This window comes from Leucoraja erinacea, chromosome 14, assembly GCF_028641065.1.
Source record: "Leucoraja erinacea ecotype New England chromosome 14, Leri_hhj_1, whole genome shotgun sequence".
NCBI lineage: Eukaryota > Metazoa > Chordata > Chondrichthyes > Rajiformes > Rajidae > Leucoraja > Leucoraja erinaceus.
This window is the reverse complement of record NC_073390.1, coordinates 47,633,851-47,659,655: the sequence shown is the minus strand read 5'-3', so window position 1 is coordinate 47,659,655 and position 25,805 is coordinate 47,633,851. Positions and strand designations below refer to the sequence as shown.

Sequence of the window (25,805 nt, the reverse complement as noted above, 5' to 3'; positions counted from 1 at the left end):
CATGTTTCCCCAGTGCTAAGGAGGGAAGGAAAGTCGAACTCACTGAATCCAATCTGCGTTTTAGGTTATACTTCAGTAGTAAATTCTCCTTTCAAATTCTTAAATTAAGATGAAAGTTGTTAATACTGAGTAGAAACTTTGAACACAGTACAGTAGTTGAACAGCTGTAGTTTCTGATTTAGGAAATTTATTTTGTGCAAATTTCAAAATTACCCTAATTGAATGGCAAAACGATAAAAGTGGCTCCACAGCTACTCAATTGTAGTTGCAGTTTTAATGCCGAATACCTGTGTTGTTATTGACGATCGCATTGCCTGAGGTCTTTTTCTGTATAGGTGCAACCATATTGTCGCTGGCCACAGGTCTCTAAACATTTAGCACTATTTAAGCAAGGGCATTCAAACAGTTTGTGTTTATTAGCGTTAGGCTAACAATAATATTCAATGCCGAACAGCCAGCAAGACCTATACCAGGTGAGCGTTCTCACTTTTGAAGCTATAGGGTAAATGTAAAGTTTCATTGATTAAACCCACCCTGATTGGAGTTTGCATGATTCATGTGGTTATTTTTTGCGTTCTGACTTTTTATTTAGTAAACATTGTCAAAATTTGCATTGATGACTTGATTTTAGCTGCTATGGTTAATAAAATAGTTCTTTGTTCATAAAACATTCAGCAGAAAAAGACCGAATACAGCAGTAAAGCACACGAATCGGCCCATATGATATATGCTGAACAAATTAAAATAATCCGTTCTGTCTGGACGTGATCCATTTCCCTCCATTCCCTACCTAGTCACATGCGTTATCTAAAAACTCCTCAAAAACACTATCATATGTACTTCCACTACCACCCTTTGTAAATGTTCCAGCAACCTACCACTCTGTAAATAACATACGCACATTTCCTTTGCACATTCCACCTTGGGGGCTGCCCCAATTTTATGCTGGTCAGCTGAGGCGCTGTACTGATGTTTTGCTTTTATTTATGTTCATTCAAAGGATGTAGGTTTCGCAGGCTGTCAACTTTTATTTACCCCTGAAGGTAATGGCGAGTGTCTTGAACTGCTGAGATCCTTGAGGTGTGGGTATGCCCACTATTCTGCTAAGGAGAATTTTCCTGGATTTTGATCTAGTGACAGTGAGGGACAATGATATATTTCCAGGTTGGTGTGGTGTGGCTTAAAGAGCAGACTTCAGGTGATGGTTTTCCCGTGCCTTTGCTGTCCTTGTCCTTCTAACTGGTTGAGATCTTTGGTTTGGAAGATGATATCAAAGAAGTCTTGGTGAGTTGCTGTAGTTCATTTTGTAAATGGTGTAAACTGCTACTACTTTGCATCAGTGGTGGAGTGAGTGAATTGGTACAGATGGAGTGCCTATCAACTGGGCAGCTGTGTCCAGATGGTGTGAAGCTCCTGTGGATCATTAATCAGTTTCTTAACTGGCAACAAATGTTTATTATTTGGAGTTTTTCTCTATAGGTTTCTATTATTACCTGCAGTATTCCTCTGACACTCCGGAGAGCAAACATTTTTTTTTTCTCACGAAAGTAGTGATTTAGTACATTTTGTGTGTAATTATCATAGGTTTGGTAATGTCTAGTGCATTTGTTCTGCAACCCTGTGGCCTGCTTTTTTTTTTTTGTCATTGTGTTTCTGCTTGTTTACAAACTACATCGTTTTCTTAGTGTGTTTTTACGTCAACATCGCTCTGTCAAGATATGCTGCAAAATTATGCCAATTTGCTTTTTTTTTTTTTTAGAATGAAATGGCTTTGGAAGACCGTTTCAACATTACAGTTGGACTGACTTTGACCCCAGTGGGAGGGCAATATTGAGACTGCAGGGTTCGACCATTGTCCATTTTGGGCATTAATTTCATTGTAAAGTACAGATAAAGATTGTAGCCTCCTCTAGAATAAAATGGATTGTTGGAGTAACTTAGGGGGGGGTCAAGCAGGATCTCTGTAGGACATGGATAGACGACATTTCAGGGCCCTTCTTCAAACTGATTTTTTTGTGACTCACTGTTCAGACTACTCTCATTTATTGTGTCCACTGTTAAGAGCTATGGACCATGAAGTGTACTTGGCTACTTTGACTACCAATTTCACAGCTGTAGATTCTATGACTTGAGGTTACCATTGACAATTTACATTTTGTTCTGACGCACTGGTTCTGAAAATTCTAACTTTTGATACATGGTTTGTAGTCTGGTTTGCCTGATGTGTGCCCTTTTCTTTTATCTAATTCAGTATGTTGGTGCAATTGGCACAGGCATGTTCTGAGTTTACAAAATTCAATGAGGGGCCATGCATGAAATATTTTAATTGGCGTCTTTATCCCAGGCACTTGTGTTCTGTTGCTGTTATTTGTATTTTCGTCTAAGAATTTAATATTTATTTTTGCACCCAACTTTGCAAATTGGTGCTCTTTGGGTAAATGGCCAAAGCAGAATCAATAATCAGAAAGATGTCTAGGACTACAAGATGGAAACTCCTGCGATGTTCCAGCAGCTCGATGGCAATGTGAAAACGAACAAGTCTATTAAAATATAGCAAATAAAACATGCAGGCTTTTAAGTTGGCTGAATAACTCTAGTTGTGCGCTACATTTGGCAAAATTAATTTCAGACAATGTCCATTTTGGCATGCTTGTGATTTGTTGCGATCTATGCGTCATTGTTTAATAGACCTATCTTCAGATTCAGATTCAATTTAATTGTCATTGTCAGTGTACAGTACAGAGACAACGAAATGCATTTAGCATCTCCCTTGAAGAGCGACATAGCAAACGATTTGAATAAAAAATAAATAATAAGTGTCCGGGGGGGGGGGGGGTGATTGGCAGTCACCGAGGTACGTTGTTTAGTAGAGTGACAGCCGCCGGAAAGAAGCTGTTCCTCTTGCTTGCATATTTAGAAAGTCTTCATGTTGCAGGCATTATTAGTTGTGTGTTCTCATCAATTCACAAATTCAGTTGCATCCAGAAAGTTGCGAGTTCCCTTTATTCAGAAATAGAGATCTATTTTTTCTGCAGTTCTTTATTTTGGCAGAATGTATTATGACCATTTGTATTTTTACAATTAATTGCAACCTGTTGGAATTTTGTGTAAAATTGTGAACTTTTTAATCAAATTCAAAAGTGAATAGATGTCTGAATTGTGAATTTAATTGTAGTTGTTAATAAACATAACAACAATTATAATAGATACCAGGGAATTGGTATCTATTATACTGGTATTTTAAAAAATGTTTTGTAAACATGTATGAGTGTTACCAATTTTATGACACTTACATGTTTCGCCTCTTTTGCAGGGTGAAGTGGAGCAAATTGCCATGATGAAGCCAAAAGGTCAAAATCAGCACGATGAAGGTATGCTAGAATATCTGGAAGATATAATTGGATCAGAGCGACTCAAAGAGCCAATTCAGATACTTTGTCGCAGAGTTGAGATTTTGAATGAACAGAGAGGAGAAAAGGTACATTTCAAATTACTTGAAACATCAAATGGCATTCTAAAATGTAAAGTGAGCTGTCAATACTGTTATGACTAGCATGGTCCTTTATCAGATCAGTACTGTAAAGGGAGGTTGTTTTATTGGATCAAGTGGTTCTTAAATTCTTGAAAATAAAATGATTCAGTGTAGAGTGCAGCATTTTACATTGGAGGACAATGATACATAAATCATGGTAAAATTTATAAAGTATAGATTTTGGGTGATAGGAAAACCCTGAATCTTGGACGTGTCTACTGTTTGAGGCTCATGACTGCAATAGCACTTTGGGTTATCTTGTATAGTCCATCAGTGGAGTAAATTAGTGACATTATCCATCGTCTTTGATTCTGTGAAGGGCTGTGTAGAGCCTTGGTAAGGTGAATTAAAACAGAGTATTGTGTTTATTATATCATCCAGTGTGTTGGAGCGGATTTGTAATAAAATCAATTCAAGACCAGAGCTAAAAATTGCTTTTATACTTTAATGTAATTAAATATAGTTTGTCACCCAGTCTTGTCTTGACATCCCACGTGTGGCACAATCTTGTAAGATTCCAAAAGCACTATTATTTGGGTTTCTTGTAGCGCCACACTCTCGGGGTTTCATCACATCACTGAATATGAAACAATTGTAAATGTTCACACGTGCCATTTTCTCAACGTTGTGATACCAATGCCTTGCTAATAAATAGATAGGTTGCAGCACTCTGGTGTTGCTTTAACGATAAATACTGGAGTGATGAGAACTGTTGGATATGTTCTTCTTGGAGTGTGAAATACCTTCACAGGCTGGCACTATTCAGTGGTCATACTAGAGTCGTAGAGTCATAAGCATGGAAACAGGCCCTTGGCCCGGCTTGCCCATGTCAACCATCTACGCTAGTCCCACCAGCTCGCTTTTAGAGGGATATGGGCCAAACCTTTCCTATCCATTTGCACAAGGTGCCACAGGGAGCAACTTTGACTACAATTAAATGCTGGTAGTTTGATAAAGTGGCATAGATGATTCTGTCTTAAGTATGGCACGAGTGCAATCTATGGGGAAATCCGAAATGTAATATTAGTCCCCAACCCCTTATTACCTACTCCAGCTGCTTTCCTTTCAGCCCACGGAAGTCTTCATTCTTTTAAGTAAAGTTTCAACAATCAAATGAAGATCTCTCTGAAATGTAGGTTGAATTTCCCAAAATAAATGTTGCTCTATTGGAGGTTGAGCGCAATTACAATTTTGCAGCCCCATTTTCTTAGGGGTGGGGGTGGATTTGTGATACGGATTTTCTGAGTCAGAGCAAAGGGAATAGTAACCTCACCAATTCTTGCTGATTAAAAGCTGGAGCAATTTGGAGAGGAAATGTGAAGAGTGCGGAAAATCAATTTTGACAAAGGCGGCTTTGCAGTGGCTTGATGGATTGACGAGTAAATTGGCCAATGGTCTCTATGCTCAAGGATATAACTACTTAAATGGGGCCTTATAAATTGTGATTTAAATGGAGAATTTCCACAGAACTATTTTGATATAAAATGAATGCATTTATTAAACCTGTGTTTTTTTTGCAATGAAATGCAATTTGATTAATTAAACTTTTCCACATTAGCTTAATAGGGTGAAGATTGTGGAAAAAGAAAAGGATGCTTTGGAAGGAGAAAAAAATCATGCACTTGAGTTTCTTGCATTGGAAAATGAAATTGTCAAGAAGAAGAATTGTGTCTTGCGTTATTATATGTATGTCTTAGAAATTCACTGACTTTAATCTATTTTTATCACTATTTTTATATATTTTAAAATATTCTCTGAGTACTAGAAACATTTGAAATGCATATTTGCAATTAGATTCCCTATTTCGATCTATTGTACTGATAAACAATTTTAACTGGCACTCTTTATTTGTCATCAAAGTAGATTTTCATTGGTTTCTGGTTGATCGTAATTTAAACCGTTTTTTTTTTTGTTTTTCCTTTCCTCTCCCATCATTGACCTCTCACTAGCCATGAAGTGCAGAGAGGAATTGCTGATATGGGGGAACAGAAGCAAAAAATTCATGAAGATACGCAGGATACACGTGATAAAAGTGCCAAACTTGAGGGGGATATAAAAGTCAAAATTAATGCTTTGAAGCAATTTGAAAAGTAAGTCATGAACCTGTTCTAAGTGTTGTCTTGTATCTGCCCATATTTGATGTGGAAAATGTTAATCTCTTATTGGGCTGCAAGCTTCACGATTTTACATGCTTTTAACTCCTCTCAATCTCTGCCCTAAAGTGTAGAGTCCAGAATTGGATGCAATTTCCCAGCTATGGGTGAGCCAATGGACTTTTAAAAATAAGATTGGCCATTATTTTGAAAATCATGAAAGAAAAAACACTTCCCATCCATTCCTCTACTTATGAAGCCCAAAATCCAACATAGGTCCTCGCCAGGTTATGACAGGATTCCATTCATGAGAACCACTCGTAATACCGACCGGCAGTTGCAAGTGGGAAATGCAGCCGGTGAGAACTTGAGTTCCCACGCGGCAGATACTGCCTGCATCAACTGGCAAATCAGTTCTGCCAGTCTCCTGAACATTCACTCTTAAGTACAGGCTATACATGAGTGGGGTGTTCGTAAGCTGGCGAGGATGTGAACCCTTTTTTTTTTTTTTTTAACATGCCCATGATATGATCATGCTCATGTATCCCAAGATCTTTTTGTTCCTGAACCATTGTAATCGAACTCAAATATTCTATAATGTTAGAACACTTGACTTGCATTATAAATCCACTTAAAGAAAGACTCTCTTTGGAGACTTCACATTCTAACCATAAATTCCCCCTTTGTTTTGATTAATTTGTTGTCTTCAATGTCAAAGGCACCAGATAAATGCAAAATACGGTCTTTTACATTTTTCTTTCATGATTTTCACATTTTAAAGAAGGGGAAAGTGCATGTTGAGCAGAGAAGATATTTACGTAGTTGCTGACACAAGCTGTAATTAATCATGGCTTGGGTGAATGTCAACCATTGAAAGGCTGTCGGGGAATGAACCTCTGTTCCTGCTTCAGATTGCTGATGGCTATCTTAGAAATTTGTAGATGCCATCTGGGTTAATCCTTCTAAAATCAAATAATTACCAGACTTCAAGCTGATTTTTTTTAAAGAGTGAAAATTATCGTCACCTGAAAGGAAAAATGGGTGTAATCCAAGTTGTTATGTCACATGAACATGAAGAATTATTGGTTAATATTTTATAGAAAAATGGGTAAAATTACCACGTACATTGAGGAGAAAAAGGGAAAGTTTGCAGAGTTTGATTTGCAAGATGTGAAAGTCCAAGAAAAATTGAAGCATTCAAAAAGTAAAGAGAAGAAATTGCAGAAACAACTACAGAAAGATGCAGAGAAGGTAAAGTTTGTTCGTTTAAATACATATTGAGATAGTTACACAGCTTGTTTAATGCCAGTGAGCAATATTCATCTGAAAGAGGCAAAAAAGTGACATACTATCAATTGTAGCTTCTGTGTGCTATCATTAAAATAAATCAGTATTAAATCTTGGTTAAACCAAATTTGGAATATTTCTGCACAATCTTATGATTATTAGACTTTTAGATGCAGTGTGGAAACGGGCCTTTGGCCCACTGAGTCCATGGAGCAATCACCCTGTACACTAATGCTATCCTACACACTATGCACAACTTCCAATTTTACAAAAGCCAATTAACATACAAACCTATACTTCTTTGGAATGTGTGAGGAAACCCAAGCACCCAGAGAAAACACATGTGGTCACGTAGAAGGTGCTTGATACATACAGCACCCGTAGTGAGGATCAAACCTGGATCTCTGGTGTTTTAACTCTACTGCTGTGCCACCCCTTGATATGGTTCGCTTGATATTATTTACACCTTTCCCATCAGAAAATGTGCCAAACCCTCATCAGAGATGAACCCAAGCACCTGTGGCTCTTGTTTGAATGTGTTCCTTGCACTGCATGGCTTTTAAAGCTGTCTCAGCTTTTTGCATGGATGAGCATCACCACTCTGGTTAGGTTGTCATCCTGATTGAATGTTTTTCTAGGAGGATCTGGATATGGGTGTTTCCGTAAATAAGGGGACATGGCTGGTCAAATTTGAAAGTTATTAAATCGTAATGAAATACCACAGCATTAAAAATGGGCCTACCTATGATCCTTTTAAGCTAATTTGTGATCAAAATGAAATACTTTCAAAATTTGAGGGAAAAAATTATTTATAAGACACTTACTGATTTCTAAGCTCCCTTACAAAATGTTGGCTCTTAACCCACCAAGATCATTATAATCGGGTTGTTTGAATTTTTCTTTAAATCTTGACGAGTGCAAAAAAAAACCGTTATAGCGCTATAAATAGCGTTGACAGCTTTAGACAACGGGAGGGACGACAGAATGAGACATTGCTAAAATAGGTGAGCAAACTAGATTTTTATTTCATGATTTTAAGTTATATTCATTATTAAGTTAGATAGACCTCAATGAGTTAGAGCTCTTGGGGCTAGTGGAATTAAGGGATATGGGGAGAAGACAGGGGACGATCAGCCATGATCACAATGAATGGCGGTGCTGGCTCGAATGGCCTCCTCCTGCACCTATTTTCTATGATCTAAGTATTTCAATGGAAAGCTTAAACATAAAAAAGAAACAATAAATATTAAAAACGCTTGCTCTGTTTTAAAATCATACATTTCACAATGTGACCAAAGGGGCAACCGCTACTTGCGTTCTGTTCCAAAAACTTGGGGCATCAGAAAACCATCTTATCGGGTGATGAATGAAAAAAAATCTGCATATTCAGAATTTGGGCATGTATAGATATTTAATTGCAAAATTAATGTAATCTTTCTGGTAAAAATTAGCCTACGGGTTTGATGAATTCCTGCTTGAAAAATGTTGCAAGTAAACACAAGGACATTTCTGATTTTTTTCATTTAAATTTTTATTGATTTTTAAGAGATATTTTCAAAACAGTGCAACACCATCACCATAAATAAAACAAAGTAAGAAAAACAGCAATCAAAATAAAAAAATAAGTAGATGGGAGAGAAAAGTAAATTAAAAAAAAAATTGGAATAAGACCGTGTGGTTCACTTACCAAATTAAAAAAAAGAAAAACCATTACATTGATTAGTTATCTGGAGATAATTCATCATTCATACAAACATACCATCTAGTTCTATATAACGCAATCTTCCCATGTCTAGCTCTGCATTTATCTAATTGGTGTCATGGCTCAAATAAACAGTCCATTTTTCCCAGATCTTCTCAAATGAATTCTCCTTGACTCTCAAGGAATATGTCAATTTCTCCATATTAAAGATGTCTCGCACAATTTCTAACCACTGTTCCTGTTCTGATATTTTTAGTTGTAAAAACAGATTTATTTATTTTTTTGCTTCATCTCATTATTTTGGCGATACACCATGATCTATACTACTTTAAAAAAAAAACAGGATATGAAACAATGGGAATATTACATAAAAACAGGAAAATAACCTGGAAGTGCTGAGTGCTGTATTTACAGAAACACCATTAGTAAATCTTCTTTGGAGATCTCTGTATTACTCTTTAATCTGGATTTGTATGTATATTTTAATAATTTAAAAGGGGTACCAAAACTGATGAATCTGGGAATCCAAGTATAAGGATGTTGTAGTGCTGCAGATTAAAGTGGCTATTTCTTTAAAATACAAATCAAACTAGTTTATTTCTAGGATTGGATTAAAACTTAAATATCTTACCTGATCTTGATTTGTATTCTATTTTGAGTATTATTGCACCGTTCTGGTCATCTTCTATAGATAGTGATGTGCAAGGATACTGGAATTGCATGGGGAATGTGGAAGAATGAGTGTTCAGGGTCTCTTTTCTCTTGAAAAGAGAAGGGTGATATTTAACACTCCCCCCAGCTGCCTGTAAAATCGAAATATTTATATATGGTACATACGAAAGACCTAAATTTTAATTTGCGGGCATTTAAGGCTTGTGGGTTGGGGGGGGGGGGCGGGGGTGTTGTCCAATGCACTAAAAGTGATAATACTAAGAAGATGCTTTCCATTTTATAATTTTGTTTTTCGTACAATTGCATCTGTGCGACTCGGGAGAATTGAGTAGCATGTCACATCATGTTAATTGAAATTAACATTGAAAGCTGAAGAATTCACACTTTTCTTCAAGGAGTTTAAAGTTTAGTCGCTAATAGCTGACTTTGAGACGGCTTCTAAATTTTATAGGACACTAGACCAAGTACAGACACGTTGGTATATTGCACCATTCACTCGTGGTCTGCAATATTGCACCACTCGCGCATAGCCCCCAACTACGTAGGCGCGGCTCATTTCCCCTCGTGCCTCAGCACTCCCTTCTCTTCCTCTACCCCCCCCCCCCCCCCCCCCAATCCCTAGAGAAGGGGGAGGGGGTGAAGAGGGCTAGAGAGGGTGGCAGTGGGCATCTCCCTCCACCCCTCCCCATCTCCCTCCACACCTCCCCATCTCCCTCCTCCACACACCCTCTCTCATCTCCCTCTAGCAAACCAACCCCCACCCCATCTCCGTGCTCCTCATTTCCCTCATCCTCCTCCCCTCACCTCCATTCCCTGCCCCAGGATCTGCCCAGTTTGTAGAGCAGGGCCTGAAACTGGCCCTGGTTCTCGTACTCGGCCCGGACCTGGCTGTAGACTCCAGCCGTCAGCTCAGCCGCCGCCTGGGCTCCAGTGCAGGCCCCCGACTTCATCTCTGGGCTCGTCCCTGACCCCGGACCTAGGCTCGTCCTTGGTTCCAGCGGCGGCTTCTTTCTCAGCCCCATCCCAAGCCCCGGGCTCGGACCTACCTCCAGCTCCAGCACTACCCTCCCTGTCGGGCGCCGGCAGCCACCGCTATTTCTCATGCAGGATGTGTGAAAATACCTCCCTCCCGGAGTGTCCCGTCCTGCCTTGCGAGTGCATTGTGACGTCACTCGTTTTTTTTCCGAAATGGGTGAGTTTTTGGGCTAGTTTAAAAACTTTAAACGATTAATAACTTCAGAAATATAGGTGGGAATGCAACGGGAAGAATGTGAGCAGGATGTGTGAAAATGGGAAGGCTGCCTAATGTTTGGAAGAAAATAAAAATTAACTACACACACACACGACGAAGACTTTTAATATTATAGAGATATACGAATGGTCCCCAATTATTTACTCCGAACTGTCACTTCAGCATGGGTGCTGTCTTTTGAGTGCTGTTTGTGCCTATACATCTCAATCAGAATGTGGTTGTGACAGACAAGATTTTTAGTTAACTGTCATTCTTATACGTGCTATAACTTTTGCTTTTTTTGTTACTAATGATAGTTGGATGATTTGAAAAATGTACCCAGTGATAGTGAAAATGTCATCAGAGAAGCAACAGTTGGAAAAGAAAAGCTTGAACAGAATAAAATAAATGAAGAAGAAAAGCTGAGGAAAGTAATGGAGAGTCTCAAACAAGAAACGCGAGGATTACAGGAAGAAAAAGAGGTATAATATAAATGTAATCATTGCAATAGAAGATGGGAGCGGATAATAATATGCAGTGATTTAAGTTTAGGAGTGGCAAAATGAATTTCACTAAGGTTGGCAGAGGGACATGTGCCATCACAGGCAAATGGGACCAGCTTAGTTAGACAATAGTATCAGCATGAGCAAGTTGGGTCAAAAGGTCTATTTCAAGGTTCTATGACTGAATCCCTGAATTATGATAAATTCTACTATTTCAGAAGATGGTTATTTTGCATGAATATTGGCAATGAAATGACACTTGCTGAAGTGAGGAAAAAAAAAGCTTTCAAAAGTGGCTGGTAATTTTATTTTTTAAACTTATGTATGTTAGCTAATAATTTTAATGTTTGTCATGTTATGGTGCCTTTTTATCTATAGGTGAATGAAAAGGAGCTCATGGAGTTGAGTAAAGCGGTAAATGGGGCTCGATCAAAGATGGATGTAGCTCAGTCGGAGCTGGATATCTACCTCAGTCGCCATAAATCTGCTTTGGGCCAACTCAATCAGGCCAAGGAAACCCTAACGACCACTACTAGTACACTTAAAGAAAGAAAAACAGCAATTAAAGAATTGGAAACCAAAATACCACAGAATCAACAGGAATTGCATAAGGTTAGATAAGTACACTAGTTAATTTTGAAAGACGTTTTTCTAGCAATCTGTACAAACCTTCCGCAAGTTGCAAACGGCAACTTATGGACATCCCTACATACAAACAATCTCATAACATTTATTAAATTGAAAGGTCCGACATGCTACTACGTGTGTTCATTCTTACTTGCGAATAAAATCAGCGTCTGTAACAACAAAACTCATTCTTTACCCAGAGGCACCCTGCATATTCATACATTTTAGTGAGCAACTTGCATTCACGTGTGATTATTAGCATGTCCAAAAGTTTGCGTAGATGTAGCATATAAGAAACCTTACAATCTCTGTGCATAAAACAACTCGAGTCAGAATTCTTTGAAATTACAGTTAGAGCTGGCAAGAATCCTGTGTAGATCACAGTACTGCGATTGTGTAATACCAAAGTCTATTGGGCATTTACCTTGTTGCAGGCCTTGCTTTGGATTTGTTGTGGGGGATCCAATATTTTATTAACTGAGATAGTAATGGCATTCTCTAAATGGCATTGTGTTGCTTTTAGAATGTTGTTTGCCTTGGGCTCTACAGGGTCTTGGTGTTTGCTGTGCTTTGCATTATTCAAGTAGAAATCTTTGCTCACAAATGAAAAGGGAGGCCAGTGTTTTAAAAGTGGCTAGTAAATGTTGAAGGTGAAAATGCATAGGTAGCATCTCTGGAAAAATGATCAGAGTTAATACTTCAGGGAGATGATCTTTCATTGTGTTGGAAACAAGGTCGTTGACCTGAAGTGAGTTTTTTTCCTTTCCAACTTTGGAACAGTACATCAAAGCAGCAAAGATGCATTGGCTGGATTAACTTGGAGCGATAAGAAATCAAGGGCTTGTGTTTTGTGTGTGTGGCCATTGGAAATTGCATGTTGCAAAGTTGGTAGGGGAGAGGATGTAAAAAGGCAGGGTATTAGCACAGAAAGACTTAAGAAGATATTTTGTCTCTTGTATATCAATTATTAAAGTAGGATGTTACTACTTTGAAGTATCACAATTTTTTACTGATTTTTTATAATGGTGCTACTTGTTTTTTTGGTTTGCAACTTGCGGGTCCATTTAATAGCAAAGAACAGCTTTCAAAGAGCTAATGCTCTTTCCTCCATGTGGAATTGGCGACCTTCTAACAAGCTTTGGTCCATTCTTTTTACGACTTGTTTTTTGTGTGATATAGTTTAATATGAATCAAATTCTAAACTGTGGCTCAGTGTAATGTTAAAATTGTGTTTTTCTCAGTTTAATATACAATAGTCATATTAGATTATTTTGTATCCTTTCTAGGATGAAAAGGAACTTGAAAAATTAATTCATTCTGATGCTCAGATCCGGAATACTGTTTATGAGCTCCGACAAAAGGTTGAAGAAGCAAAAAGCTCGTTAACAGTAAATCGCAGTCGGGGCAGAGTCTTGGAGGCTCTAATGCAGCAAAAGAACACTGGTAAAATCCTCGGAATCCATGGAAGATTGGTAAGAGGGATATGTGAAATATATTCCACTGGTACAGGAATCCTGAATTCAAGTTGAATTGCATTTTTTTTTTTTTTTGGTCATGGCATATTTTGTATTTCAGGGTGATCTGGGTGCCATTGATGAAAAATACGACGTTGCGATCTCCTCCTGTTGTGGTGCCTTGGATAACATTGTTGTCGACACAATTGATAAGGCCCAAGAGTGTGTTAATTTCCTGAAAAAACAAAATATTGGAGTTGCAACTTTTATTGCTTTGGATAAGGTACAATACTCTTTTGAATTCAAATGTGTTTGGTTAAACTAATTCTATTATATTATGCTAACTTTTAATATTTTCTGCAGATGAAAGTTTGGGAACGAAGTATTGATAAAATCAAGACTCCAGAAAACATTCCCCGTCTGTTTGATTTAGTTAAAATCAACAATGAAACTATACGTCCAGCATTTTACTTTGCACTTCGTGACACACTTGTTGCTAACGACCTAGAGCAAGCAACACGTGTTGCATTCCAGAAGGACAAGCGTTGGAGAGTGGTAACACTGCAGGGACAGATAATAGAGCAGTCAGGTATGTTGGAAGATGAAATTATGAAACAATGTATTAGTATCATCTTTTCTACAGGCGTGCTAATTGTCCTTTTATCCTGTCAGTTAATTTAAACAAAAAAAACATAAAGGAAACTTTCTTTGAAGCATGGGTGGTTGATTATTCAATTGTGGAATTGTGATTTATTTATTTTTTAACCTGAAGCTTTCCTCCAGTTGATTGGCACAAATCTTCTGATCCCCAAAATCACAGTAGCAGACTTCTTCTGGGACCCTGGCTTTTCAACTTTTGTGTGCCAACCCTTTTGCTTTATTTAGCTGAACAGAATGTCAGTATCAGCCCATGAATCTGGGAAGAGAGTGGGCAATGCTGCAGGTTAATTCGGTCTATTGAATGTTTGACAGCGATTTTGACATTTTATTACGCAAATCTTGTTAAAAGTTTAAAATGTTTTTACTTTTGCAATACCAAAATCCCTCACTCATTGTCTCTCAGTTTATTTGAATGGGACTGGTTGCAGCAGAATTTTATCCTTGCAGGCTGACATAGAGCTGGGAAGACGGCAGGATATTGCATGTCCTTATTTGAGTCCATAAGAAGCAGACCAGAAGATGCTACTTTTGTCTTAGATATTTTATCCAACACGTAGCATCTCTGCAAAAGTGTTGGAGTCGGCCTATCTTGATATATTTAGGCATTTTCTCTTTTCAGACAAGTTTTTAAAAGGATAACTAATTATTGGAAGAGATTGGATAGGCTGACAATAGGTGCAGGAGTAGGCCATTCAATGTGATCATGGCTGATCATCCCCAATCAGTACCCCGTTCCTGCCTTCTCCCCATATCCCCTGACTCCGCTATTTTTAAGAGCCCTATCGAGCTGTCTTGAAAGCATCCAGAGAACCTGCCTCCACCGCCCTCTGAGGCAGAGAATTCCACAGACTCACAACTCTCTGAGAAAAAATGTTTCCTGTCTCCGTTCTAAAAAATGTCCTTTAAGGAGGCTGAGAATTTGACAAATATACATTTTATGAGACTTTGATGGTGGAGATGATCAGGATCTTTTGCCCATGGGAGGGATATCAAAAATGAGATGGCATTGGTTTTAAGAGATTTGATGGGAAAGTTATGCATAGAATATGTTTAATGCAAATATGTGAAGATTCAACCATATTTTCAACTGAATCCGTTCTTTCATAATGTAAAATTAACTGCATGCAACAAGATTTTGAAAACTGATTATTTTAATTGATGTGTTTGAACTCACAGAATTTACACACAATCATAAAATATATAAAATATTTTTGGTCCGGGTATGTAACAATGTGCCACCCGTTATGAAGCGATAAACCATTTTATTATATGTAACTATCAGAGCAGTGCCTGTGAGGTAGTAATCAAATTCTAAGACGCATTAATTTTGTAATAAAAACATTTATGTGATCTATTCTCTTGTAACTCCAATTGCTTCAGGTACCATGACAGGTGGAGGGAGAAAAATAATGAAGGGAAGAATGGGATCTTCATTAGTCGTTGAAACTACACCAGAGGAGGTAAGTGAATGTCTAATATTTCAATTGTCCAATGGTTCATGTTGAGGGAAGGCCATCAACTTGTGCTACCCTGGTTATAAACAGCAGCTATATTAGCGTCAGCATTCCTGTTTAGTTATGTAGCTTGATCATTTCTCAAACCCAATTTCTTAAGTAATTAAGATATCTTAAGATTTTTGTGTTTAAACTAATGTCCATCAATCAAGTTCTTTGGTTTTCAGTACAAAAGTGAGTTCAATTTAAAAAATATTTTTACGTCAAAATAGATGGAAAAAATGGAGGCTAAATTGCAAAAGGACTTGGCAATGGCACAGAAATACCAAGAACAGAAAGGTCATTTGGAGGAAAAGGTGGTAAAAATGCGACAGAGCATCAGGGAGATGAAAAATACATTGGAAAAATACACAGCAAGTATTCAGGTTTGTAATTTTGAAATTATGTTTTTGTGATGTATTTATCAAATCGGGTTCCTTTTTTAAAGTACCAATGGATCAACTACATAATCAGTAGCAGAACTCTTAATATGGAATTTGATTTCAGGTTGCCACTGCAAATGCCATTCAGATAGGTTAGACAGACTGATATCGGGGGGGGGGGGGGGGGGGGGGGGGGGAAGGGTGGAACAAAGGCTAAAGGAGAGCTGGGGACGGTAGATCTCCGCCTGGGAGAGCCCTGGGGAGGGGAAAGATCTCCGCCTCCCCCCCCCCCCCCCCCCCCCCCCCCGACATCAGTCTGAAGACAGGTCTTGACCCAAAAACGTCACCTATTCCTTCGCTCTATAGATGCTGCCTCACCTGCTGAGTTTCTCCAGCTTTTTTGTCTACCTTCGATTTTTCCAGCAGCTGCAGTTCTTAAAGATTAACAATTAAGGTAGCTTCTCATAAGTGCAAAACTCTACTTGGTGATCCATAGCCTGTATCTGTAAATGCCTCTGCTTATTATGTCTACTACACCAAGCTCAAGCTATTGGAGAAATAATGTAGATTGATTATAAGAATAGTTGTGATATTATCAAGTTATGTGGGAATGTTTATCCTTGGAAATCAGTTAAATTTAAAATCCTATCACTTGATGAATGATCAGTCAATGAGATATTTGTTTAAATTAGGGGCTGACTGAACAGGAAGCTCACTTGACAATTCAGGTGAAGGACTTTGAAGCAAATGTGATCGCAGTCGTCCCTGATCAGAATAAACAGAAACAGCTACAGAAGACACTGGATACGTACAAGAAAGGTTAGCTTGTGTTCAATGTTGTGTATCTTTTCCATTATTTGGGGCTTCACATAAACTTAGTCTTTTTCTTGGAACTTGGAAATGTTTCACTCCAAATTCATTAATGAATGCTTTAAATTTGTTGAGCAATTATATAATTAAACTGCCTATAATTTTTAGATGAATTAAAATATTGATGCATTAAAATCGTCTATCCTGTAATCCTGTTTTTTTTCTTCAGAGTACGAGAAGGCTGCAGCAAAGGCTGGAAAAATTGAAGCAGAGGTGAAACGATTGCATGAACTTATTGTTGAAATCAATAATAAAAAACTTAAAGCCCAACAGGATAAACTGGATAAAATTAACAAAGAAATAGATGATTGTTCCTCTTCCATTACAAAAGCACAAGTTGCTATAAAAACTGCAGGAAGGTAAGTTCCAACAGAAGTTTAAAAAAAAAAATAATTAAGAGTCAAAATGTCTAGCTGGGCATATTGCATGTGTAACGGAAGAGACAAAATGCACATTTCATGCAGATCACCTTCCATTAGAGCTCTAAAAGGATAAATGTAAATTCATCATATGATTCTGTTGAAACACTAGAAATTAATTCAGCTTGTTTCATGGTTGTCTGACCTGCTAGGTATTTCTAGCAATGATTTTCATTTGGATTTCTGTCCTCTGTATTTTGCTTTGATTGAAATACAATGTTTTTAAGCAAGGGTAGGTTGCTTGTGGGAGGAAGAAAAGGGGTGAGATGCTGAGACGTCAGTTAGTCCAACTAACTCATAGCTCAAGGAATGCAGGTTTGATCCTGAAGTCATGTGTTGCCATTGTGGATTTTGCACATATTCCCTGTGATCGTATGCTCAGAATAGGACAAAGAATCAAAGAAGAGTTGATGGATGAGAGAGAACAAGGTGTAGTGTATAGAGAAATACAGTTATGGCAAATAGAATGATGGGATTGTTTTGGTTGTAGCTGGCAAAGACCTGAAATGCCGAATGGCCTCCTATGTGGTAATGCGTACGTTAATGAAAGGCAAGGTCAAAGTGAAAGATGTGAATAATTAAATAATAATGAAGTTAAAAGGGGAAATGCATATGAAGATAATGTGCAAAACCAAATTATTACGAGTTTGCTATCCAAAGGGGGGGGGGGGGGGGGCATGAAGAAATTAAGCTGTGGTCATCATTGGAAATCTCTCCTGCACAATGATGGACTAGTGGCCCCATGTTTCGTGAACCCATCACAACCTAATCCCATTCACAATTGCCCTCTCTAAGCTTGTTCTACCTTAAATTACTTATTTTTAATTTGAGTCACTTAAATAGATTATTTTAATGGTTTGCGTGGAACATTCATTTTTATCCTGCTTCAGTCCTCTACTTTTGAACTGAGCCAATTTCTGTTTTTGTCCTGATTTAAATGGGAAATATTAATCAAATCTGCTTCCATTTTTAACCTTGACTTCAACTTCCCTTCTTCTGTGCCTGTATTTCTCAAGATAAAAGTCTTAAAACCTTCTCTTTCTCCCTGCTTCTCAATTGTATTGAATGTTAATACATGGAGACCTTGACAAAGTTCATCTCAATTAGCACATTTCTGCTTTGGTCCCATTGTCTTCCAGAACTGAGAAGTTTCCTTTAAACTCACTTTCCACCCATCCGCCATTACTGTCAGAGGATTTTCTTCTGCCACCTTCATTGTGATGCAATGAGAGAATTTATCTTGTACTCCACTTTAACGTGCTCTCTCCACAGAGCCCTGGCCCATTCCTCATCCGTTCTTTTTTCACAGCACTATAGATTGATATCCTTAATGCATAAGTACATCAATGGCATCATAGGTCTTACAGCCATGAGGAATTTTTGAAAATATGTTGCATTTAGAAAGCTAAAGTTATTCTTTTGCATATTTTTTTTTAACATATTTTGTGCTGTTTAATGCTTTTCTATATTTGAAATCTTGAAGTTGTCTTGTACCAACCTGCAATTCTATATTATGTAAACCCTGAGATTAGGGTGACTACTTTGTGTTATACCTCCTGTTTAGGAGCTACAAGTTTCCCGTTGGCTATCATTTTAACATCGAATCTACTCTGGTCTCTGTTCACAGCCCCTGGCATTGTTTCCAATGGCTATCATTAGGGAAATTCATTGCATTCTGGCCTCAACACTGGGTGCAGCATTTATTTTTAGTATCTTGCCTATTGATCCATTCTTAAATCAGCAACTATTGGTCATGATTGTGCTGTTCGAACTGATTGATCATTTGATTCTTATTCATACAAAAAAATGTCATAAATATTACCTTTTCAGAAATTTTAAAAAAGCAGAAGAATCGGTGAAGCGAATCGGAGAAGAAATTGAAGAGAACAAAAAAGAGATTGAAGATCTAACAAAAGAACTGAAAAGATTGGAGGAAGAGGGTGCTATTGTGCTCAAAGAAAGCACTGAAGCCCAGGTACAGAACATGTTGTTACAGAGGAAAGGTCTAGAGAAATATGGACTAAGTACGTTGTTACAGAGGAAAGGTCTAGAGAAATATGGACTAAGTACAAGCAAATAGGATTTGCTTGGATAGGCATCTAGGTTGGTGTGGACGGCCTGTAGATTGTTTCCATGTTGTATAATGCTATTTTAACATTGACAGAATTTATCTGGGGCTTTAGTAAACATGAACTTTGCAAGTATGTGTCGTTAGATAATTCACAATGAAAAGTTAGTATTTCATATGTATTCAGGGTCTTCACTTTCCCAAATTTCCATTATAAAATTCTCTAAAATATTTTAACAGATGAATTTGTCTTTGCCGATTAAGGTACGTTAGCAAGATCATTTGGACAATTGAAATAAATACCAATCTATCTTGGATTGTTTAAAAGATCTTTTTTGCATCATATGTTTACTCTTTGTCTTTTCTATTTTCCATAGGAACATTTAACAACTGTAACTGACGAACGTAATTGTTTACTGCAAGAACTTAAGGCAATTCAGGAAGAACAACAGGCACTTCAGAAAGAAACTCTTAACATTCGTCTAAAGTTGGAACAGATAGACGGGCATATTGCAGAACACCAATCTAAAATTAAATTCTGGCAGAAAGAGGTAAGGGATAGCAAACAGCTCGTTATTTTAAAATGGTTAGGATGCTAATGACATTGTTTATGCAGGGAGTAGCCAAGCTATATTAACTAGGAAAAAATGTGTTTCCGTTTATAGTCTGCTAACTTTGCTGCTTTTATCTGGGGAGGCCTGCAGGCTTTGTACAGGTGATCTCCAGCTTGATTTGAGAGGAGGGGTAATGTGACTAAGTTGTGATTGATTTGAGTCCAACTATCTCTGTATGTGGGAAGCAAGAAATGGGAGATCATAATGAACGTTTGCTGCAAAGTCCCCTACAGTGAAACGCCTGCTAAACTTTCTGTTCATGCTTGAACTTAATTTTAAAAGGACTGACAGCCAAACCTTCCTCAGTGACCAGTTCTGTGCTTCATTGATTTTAGACAAAGTAAATATTGGAAATGAATAGTCTTGTCGAATTTCTTAATCAGCTCTTTAAAACTGAAAAGTGACTTGCCAAACAACTTTTTGTTGATGGTTTTATTTTTTGTTACTGCTTTAGTGACTAAGGTTTTTATTGTGATATCTTGATGTATTATTTGACTGACTTGTTTATGGAACAAATGGAAAAGTAAGTTTAAATTAAAATAAGATGTATTTCATTTTATTTTTAATTTTCTGTAATTTGACTCTAGATATCAAAGCTTTCTTTACATCCATCTGACAAACCAGCAGAAGAACTTAAAGAATTAAGTGAGATGGATCTGCAAGTAATTAACAATCCAGATGTGATCAATAATCAGATTGCACTTCTGGAAGCTAAGTGCCTCGATATGAAGCCAAACCTGGGTTCAATTGCTGCATACAAGAAGAAAGTACGTTCTGGAATTCTTGCTTGTCTTGTAGAGGTTACATTTGTTAGATTTGAACCTTTTTTAATGTGCTGTTTATCTGCAGGAAGAGCTCTACCTGCAGCGTGTGGGCGAGTTGGATGAAATTACTGATCAGCGTGATAAATTCAGACGTGCCTTTGAAGACTTGAGGAAGCAGCGTCTAAATGAATTTATGGCTGGCTTTAATATGATCACCAATAAGTTGAAGGAGAATTACCAAATGCTTACACTAGGTGGAGATGCTGAACTGGAGTTGGTTGACAGTCTAGACCCATTTTCTGAAGGAATTCTGTTCAGGTAGGAAACTTTGCTTTTTACACAAGTGTTGACATAATTGCATTATAAAGCCCAATGGAATTTGAACCATGACATGTCTAGACAACACTTTGTTTTCCACTCCTTGTTTACCAGATTAAATGGGATGCTGACAAGCATCTTGAAATCACATTTATTCATGTTTATTATCTTCATGCTACACTATCAGTAACTATAACTGCTAGTTTTACTGTTCATTTGTAGTCATGAACACTACCGACCAAAAGTACTAAGAGTGCTACTTTTTTAACAGTGGGAATATTTTTTCCATATATATAGTCGTCCAGTCAAGAGAGTTTATTGTCATGTGTCCCAGATAGGACAATGAAATTATTGCATTGCTGCAGCACAACAGAATATTGTAAGCATAAATACAGAACAGTTCAGTGTGTCTGTATAGCATACACATAAATAAACAGATATAGTGCAATAGGATATTATAGTTCAAAGTTTGTTTGTTGGCGAGTTTAATAGCCTGATGGCTGTGGGGAAGAAGCTGTTCCTGAACCTGCATGTACCAGATTTCAGGCTCCTGTACCTTCTACCTGATGAGTGTGTGGCCAGTTGGTGTGGATCCTTGATGATGTTGGCAGCCTTTTTGAGGCAGCGACTGTGATAGATCCCTTCGATGGTGGGGAGGTCAGAGCCGATGATGGACTGGGCAGTGGTCACAACCTTTTGCATTCTTTTCCACTCCTGGGTGCTCAGGTTGCCTTACCAAGCCACGATGCATGCTCTCTACTGTGCACCTGTAGAAGTTCGAGAGAGTCCTCTTTGACATAACGACTCTCAGGAAGTAGAGGCGCTGATGTGCTTTCTTTATAATTTCATCAGTGTGCTGGGACCGGGAAAGATCTTTGGAAATATGCACGTCCAGGAATTTTAAGTTCTTGACCCTTTCCACCATTGATATAAATGGGGTTGTGGGTCCCTCTCCTGCCCCTTCCAAAGTCCACAATCAGTTCCTTGGATTTGCTGGTGTTGAGAGCCAGGTTATTGTGCTGGCACCATTTGGTCAATTGGTCGATCTCACTTCTTTACTCTGACTCGTCACCGTCAGTGATTCGTCCCACAACAGTGGTGTCGTTGGCGAACTTGATGATGGAGTTCACTCTATGACCAGCTACACGGTCATGAGTATAGAGTGAGTAACGCAGGGGGCTGAGCATGCAGCCTTGAAAAAAAAAGTACATGACTGACCATTATTGAAATGCACCTGGGTTTAAAACCCCGAGAGTTGAACATAGAATTATTGTAAAACAAATGGAACTGTTGGTTTTTTTCTCGTATAAATGCCCCGTTCTTTTGAGCAATTTTAGTCACATAAAATCATTTAATTAGATGGGAATTTAATTTTAATAATAGGATTAAATAACAGCTGCTGTTGGCCAATACTGAAATTATTTAAATTTGGGGGGGAAATGCTTGTTTTCTTTAATTTTAATGGAAACCTAACCTGTTCTTCTAGTGTGCGTCCACCAAAGAAAAGCTGGAAAAAGATTTTCAATATTTCTGGTGGAGAGAAGACTCTCAGTTCTCTGGCTCTAGTTTTTGCACTTCATCATTACAAGCCTACTCCATTATACTTCATGGATGAGATTGATGCAGCGCTGGATTTCAGAAATGTTTCAATTGTTGCACATTATATTTATGTAAGTAACAGCAGTGTAAAACCATAAGAACACTCTAAAATCTAGAAATTTTATGACCAAATTTTTAAGACTGGATAAAATAGTATTAAGCCTAGTTTAACAAATATTCTTCAATATTTAAGACTGCTTATAAAAATGTTATTTAATTGCATTTGATGTTTCCAATAAGAATGGAAACTATTGCTGCCACGCTGCAATATTTCAGAAGCAATTAAGAACTCTTATAAAGAAAGTAAGCCTTGAGATATAGGAAATTCGAGCAGTAGTTTCTCTCAGCAAGGTGCCGCCATTGCCAATGAATTAACCAAAGAGATTGAATTGTATTGAATAGTATTGAATTGCTTATGTAGTGTCATGATGTCATCTTGCATTCATCTGAAGGGCAAGGTGGGACATGGTGGGAGGGGAGGAAATAATCCTGGCTCTGTAAGGCAGCAACTCTACCGCTGCGCCACTGTGCCATCAACTCGACAAGCTGATGCACCAACTGGTCTTAATTTGGCCGGCTATGGGAAATTATCAATGCTTTATGGTGATGACAGATTATATGTTGCTTGAATTCCAATGTAGTTCTCCTTCGGAAAACTGGAGTTTACTTGCAAAAGATAAATTGCTGGAAGAACTCAGCAGGGAGGGGGGATGAACATGACATTGTGGGTCAATGACTGGAGTAGAGGGGAGATAGCTTGTAGAAAGAGATGAGGGGAAGAAGTTGGACAAGAGCTAACAATTGAAAGTTTGGTTCAGGTGGAGAGGGGTGCTTGGCTGATGCGTCAAATGGGGGTGAGAAGGGTAGAGATAGCCAAAGCTGGAGATGATAAAGTGAAGAGGACAAAATAATGCAAATGGTGGGATCTGGTTGGGTCTCTGTTCTAGAAGAAACAGAACCATGATGTCTTCCTGAAGGGAATGAAAGCAAAGGACTGAAGATCCATAGTAAAGCGAGGCAGTGAGGGCTAAGCATTTGGACGTTGTTGATTGGGTTGTCTGATATGTCTCAGACGTAGGAAGGGAATGGAAGGGGGGGAGGGTGCGACAACGGGATAGTCAAAGTGAGGTGTATATTTGTCAGTTTGTGTCCCGGTTCTCTGGGATATGGGGAAATGAGTGCTGTACAAAAGGCAAACAAACAATTGACATGAATCTTGGTTGTTTGATTTACATGCCTGGCTCACTGAGAGCAGATTCATTTGGTGCAGCAACAACAAATGTTTTGTGACATTTTGTTGACAGTTTATGATTTCTTCCCTTAGGAACAGACCAGGAATGCCCAGTTTATCATCATTTCTTTAAGGAACAATATGTTTGAAATTGCTGATAGGTTGGTTGGAATCTACAAGACCCACAACACAACGAAGAGTGTTGCAACTAATCCTAAAATCATTGGTCTTCAAGCACTTCCCGAAGTAATGGGCACAGCTTAAGTCTTGGTGATAGAAATGGCATCAGCTTTTTTTTAAGACTTTTTAAACATTTGTTTTAAATTTTGCCACCGTTATGTGGAATTCATTGCAGCCTAAAGTAGGACAGTAATACATCTTTATAAACAGTGGACTTTAAAGTTGGTTTCTAAACTTCTCTTTGGGGTTAACTTCCCTTGAATTGCCCATCTGTGATCTTTAAATTTTGATATTGTATATATTTTCTATTTGTGGAAAAGTACTGTTTTAATGTTCTGTAGATATTTGTATTCTTATATTAAATCGCTTTCAAAAGCTTTTCACTGTTGGATGGTAGTTCTTTGACATGTTTCACTGATCAGTTGCCAGGCAGCCAATAACAGTGATGCCATCCTCTCCAATTTATTCAACTCTGCTGTGGATAATGTGGGATGGAAGAACATACTATTAAACAAAAATGAGGTAGGAGAAATCCTGCTGGGTGGAACTGCAGCAAAATGAAAGTTTGGGTCAAAGGGATTGGCTGCCAGTACATTGCCTGGAATATCAAATATAATGATGAATACATAGAAAGTTAATTCTATAACGTGGAGGCTTATTCTTTGCATTTTGGCATTTGGTTTGTGCGTTTTTGGGGGGGGGCATCATTTTTGGTGCCCGGATTCTATTTTGTGGAGGTCAAGAAGGAACTGCAGATGCTGGAAAATCGAAGGTACACAAAAATGCTGGAGAAACTCAGCGGGTGCAGCAGCATCTATGGAGCGAAAGAGATAGGCAACGTTTCGGGCCGAAACTCTTCTTCAGTCTTGGTGTTGGTGAAAATCTTTCTTGCCTTGGAACATGGGAGAAAAAGATTTTCCTCATAGTCCTAAATGGCCTATCCCTTATTATTAAACTGACCCCTGGTTCTGGACTCACCCAACATCGGGAACATTTTTCCTGCATCTAGCCTGTCCAATACCTTAAGAATTTTATATGTTTCTCATAGAGTGGTATGGTGTGGAAACGGGCCCTTCGGCCCAACTTACCCATGCTTGTCCCAGCTACACTAGACCCACTTGCCTGTGCTTGGACCATATCTTTCCAAACCAGTCCTATTTATGTACCTATCTAACTGTCACTTAAACAATGGGATAGTCCCAGCCTCAACTACCTCCTCTGGCAGCTGGTTCCATACACCCATCACCATTGTGAAAAAGTTACCCCTTGGATTCCTATTAAATCTTTTCACCTTAAACCCATGTCCTCTGGTCCTCTATTCCCCTACTCTGGGCAAAAGACTGTATCCACCCGATCTATTCCTCTAATGGTTTTGTACACATCCATACGATCCCCCCTCACCTTCCTGCGCTCCATGGAATACAGGCCCAGCCTACTCAACTTCTCCTGATAGCTCACATCCTGTAGTCCTGGCAACATCCTCGTGGGGCCCTGGCCCCCAGGGCCAGATAGGCTGCATCCCAGAGTACTTAAGGAAGTAGCTCCAGAAATAGTGGATGCATTAGTAATAATCTTTCAAAACTCTTTAGATTCTGGAGTAGTTCCTGAAGATTGGCGGGTAGCAAACGTAACCCCACTTTTTAAGAAGGGAGGGGGAGAGAAAATGGGGAATTACAGACCAGTTAGTCTAACATCGGTAGTGCGGAAACTGCTTGAGTCAGTTATTAAAGATGGGATAGCAGCACATTTGGAAAGTGGTGAAATCATTGGACAAAGTCAGCATGGATTTACGAAAGGTAAATCATGTCTGACGAATCTTATAGAATTTTTCGAGGATGTAACTAGTAGCGTGGATAGGGGAGAACCAGTGGATGTGGTGTATCTGGACTTCCAGAAGGCTTTCGACAAGGTCCCACATAAGAGATTAGTATACAAACTTAAAGCACAAGGCATTGGGGGTTCAGTATTGATGTGGATAGAGAACTGGCTGGCAAACAGGAAGCAAAGAGTAGGAGTAAACGGGTCCTTTGCACAATGGCAGGCAGTGACTAGTGGGGTACCGCAAGGCTCAGTGCTGGGACCCCAGCTATTTACAATATATATTA

At 38.4% G+C, this 25,805-nt stretch overlaps 1 protein-coding gene across 1 annotated transcript in view; it reads left to right on the top strand.

Annotated features, from left to right (window-relative positions):
* The window catches only part of smc4 (structural maintenance of chromosomes 4), a gene marked incomplete at its 5' end in the record, with an annotated part of 33,424 nt that extends 9,335 nt beyond the window's left edge, over window positions 1-24,089 (top strand). Inside the window, 19 exons of the mRNA XM_055645332.1 lie at window positions 3,314-3,478; window positions 5,091-5,218; window positions 5,482-5,622; window positions 6,726-6,876; window positions 10,835-10,999; window positions 11,399-11,632; window positions 12,934-13,119; window positions 13,223-13,384; window positions 13,465-13,690; window positions 15,142-15,221; window positions 15,488-15,640; window positions 16,330-16,456; window positions 16,677-16,866; window positions 18,757-18,901; window positions 19,372-19,545; window positions 20,196-20,375; window positions 20,458-20,690; window positions 22,177-22,360; window positions 23,614-24,089. Of these exons, the coding sequence (XP_055501307.1) occupies window positions 3,314-3,478; window positions 5,091-5,218; window positions 5,482-5,622; window positions 6,726-6,876; window positions 10,835-10,999; window positions 11,399-11,632; window positions 12,934-13,119; window positions 13,223-13,384; window positions 13,465-13,690; window positions 15,142-15,221; window positions 15,488-15,640; window positions 16,330-16,456; window positions 16,677-16,866; window positions 18,757-18,901; window positions 19,372-19,545; window positions 20,196-20,375; window positions 20,458-20,690; window positions 22,177-22,360; window positions 23,614-23,784 (3,195 nt within the window). The remainder of the gene's footprint in view (window positions 1-3,313; window positions 3,479-5,090; window positions 5,219-5,481; window positions 5,623-6,725; window positions 6,877-10,834; window positions 11,000-11,398; window positions 11,633-12,933; window positions 13,120-13,222; window positions 13,385-13,464; window positions 13,691-15,141; window positions 15,222-15,487; window positions 15,641-16,329; window positions 16,457-16,676; window positions 16,867-18,756; window positions 18,902-19,371; window positions 19,546-20,195; window positions 20,376-20,457; window positions 20,691-22,176; window positions 22,361-23,613) is intronic.
* Window positions 24,090-25,805: the final 1,716 nt, after the last annotated feature.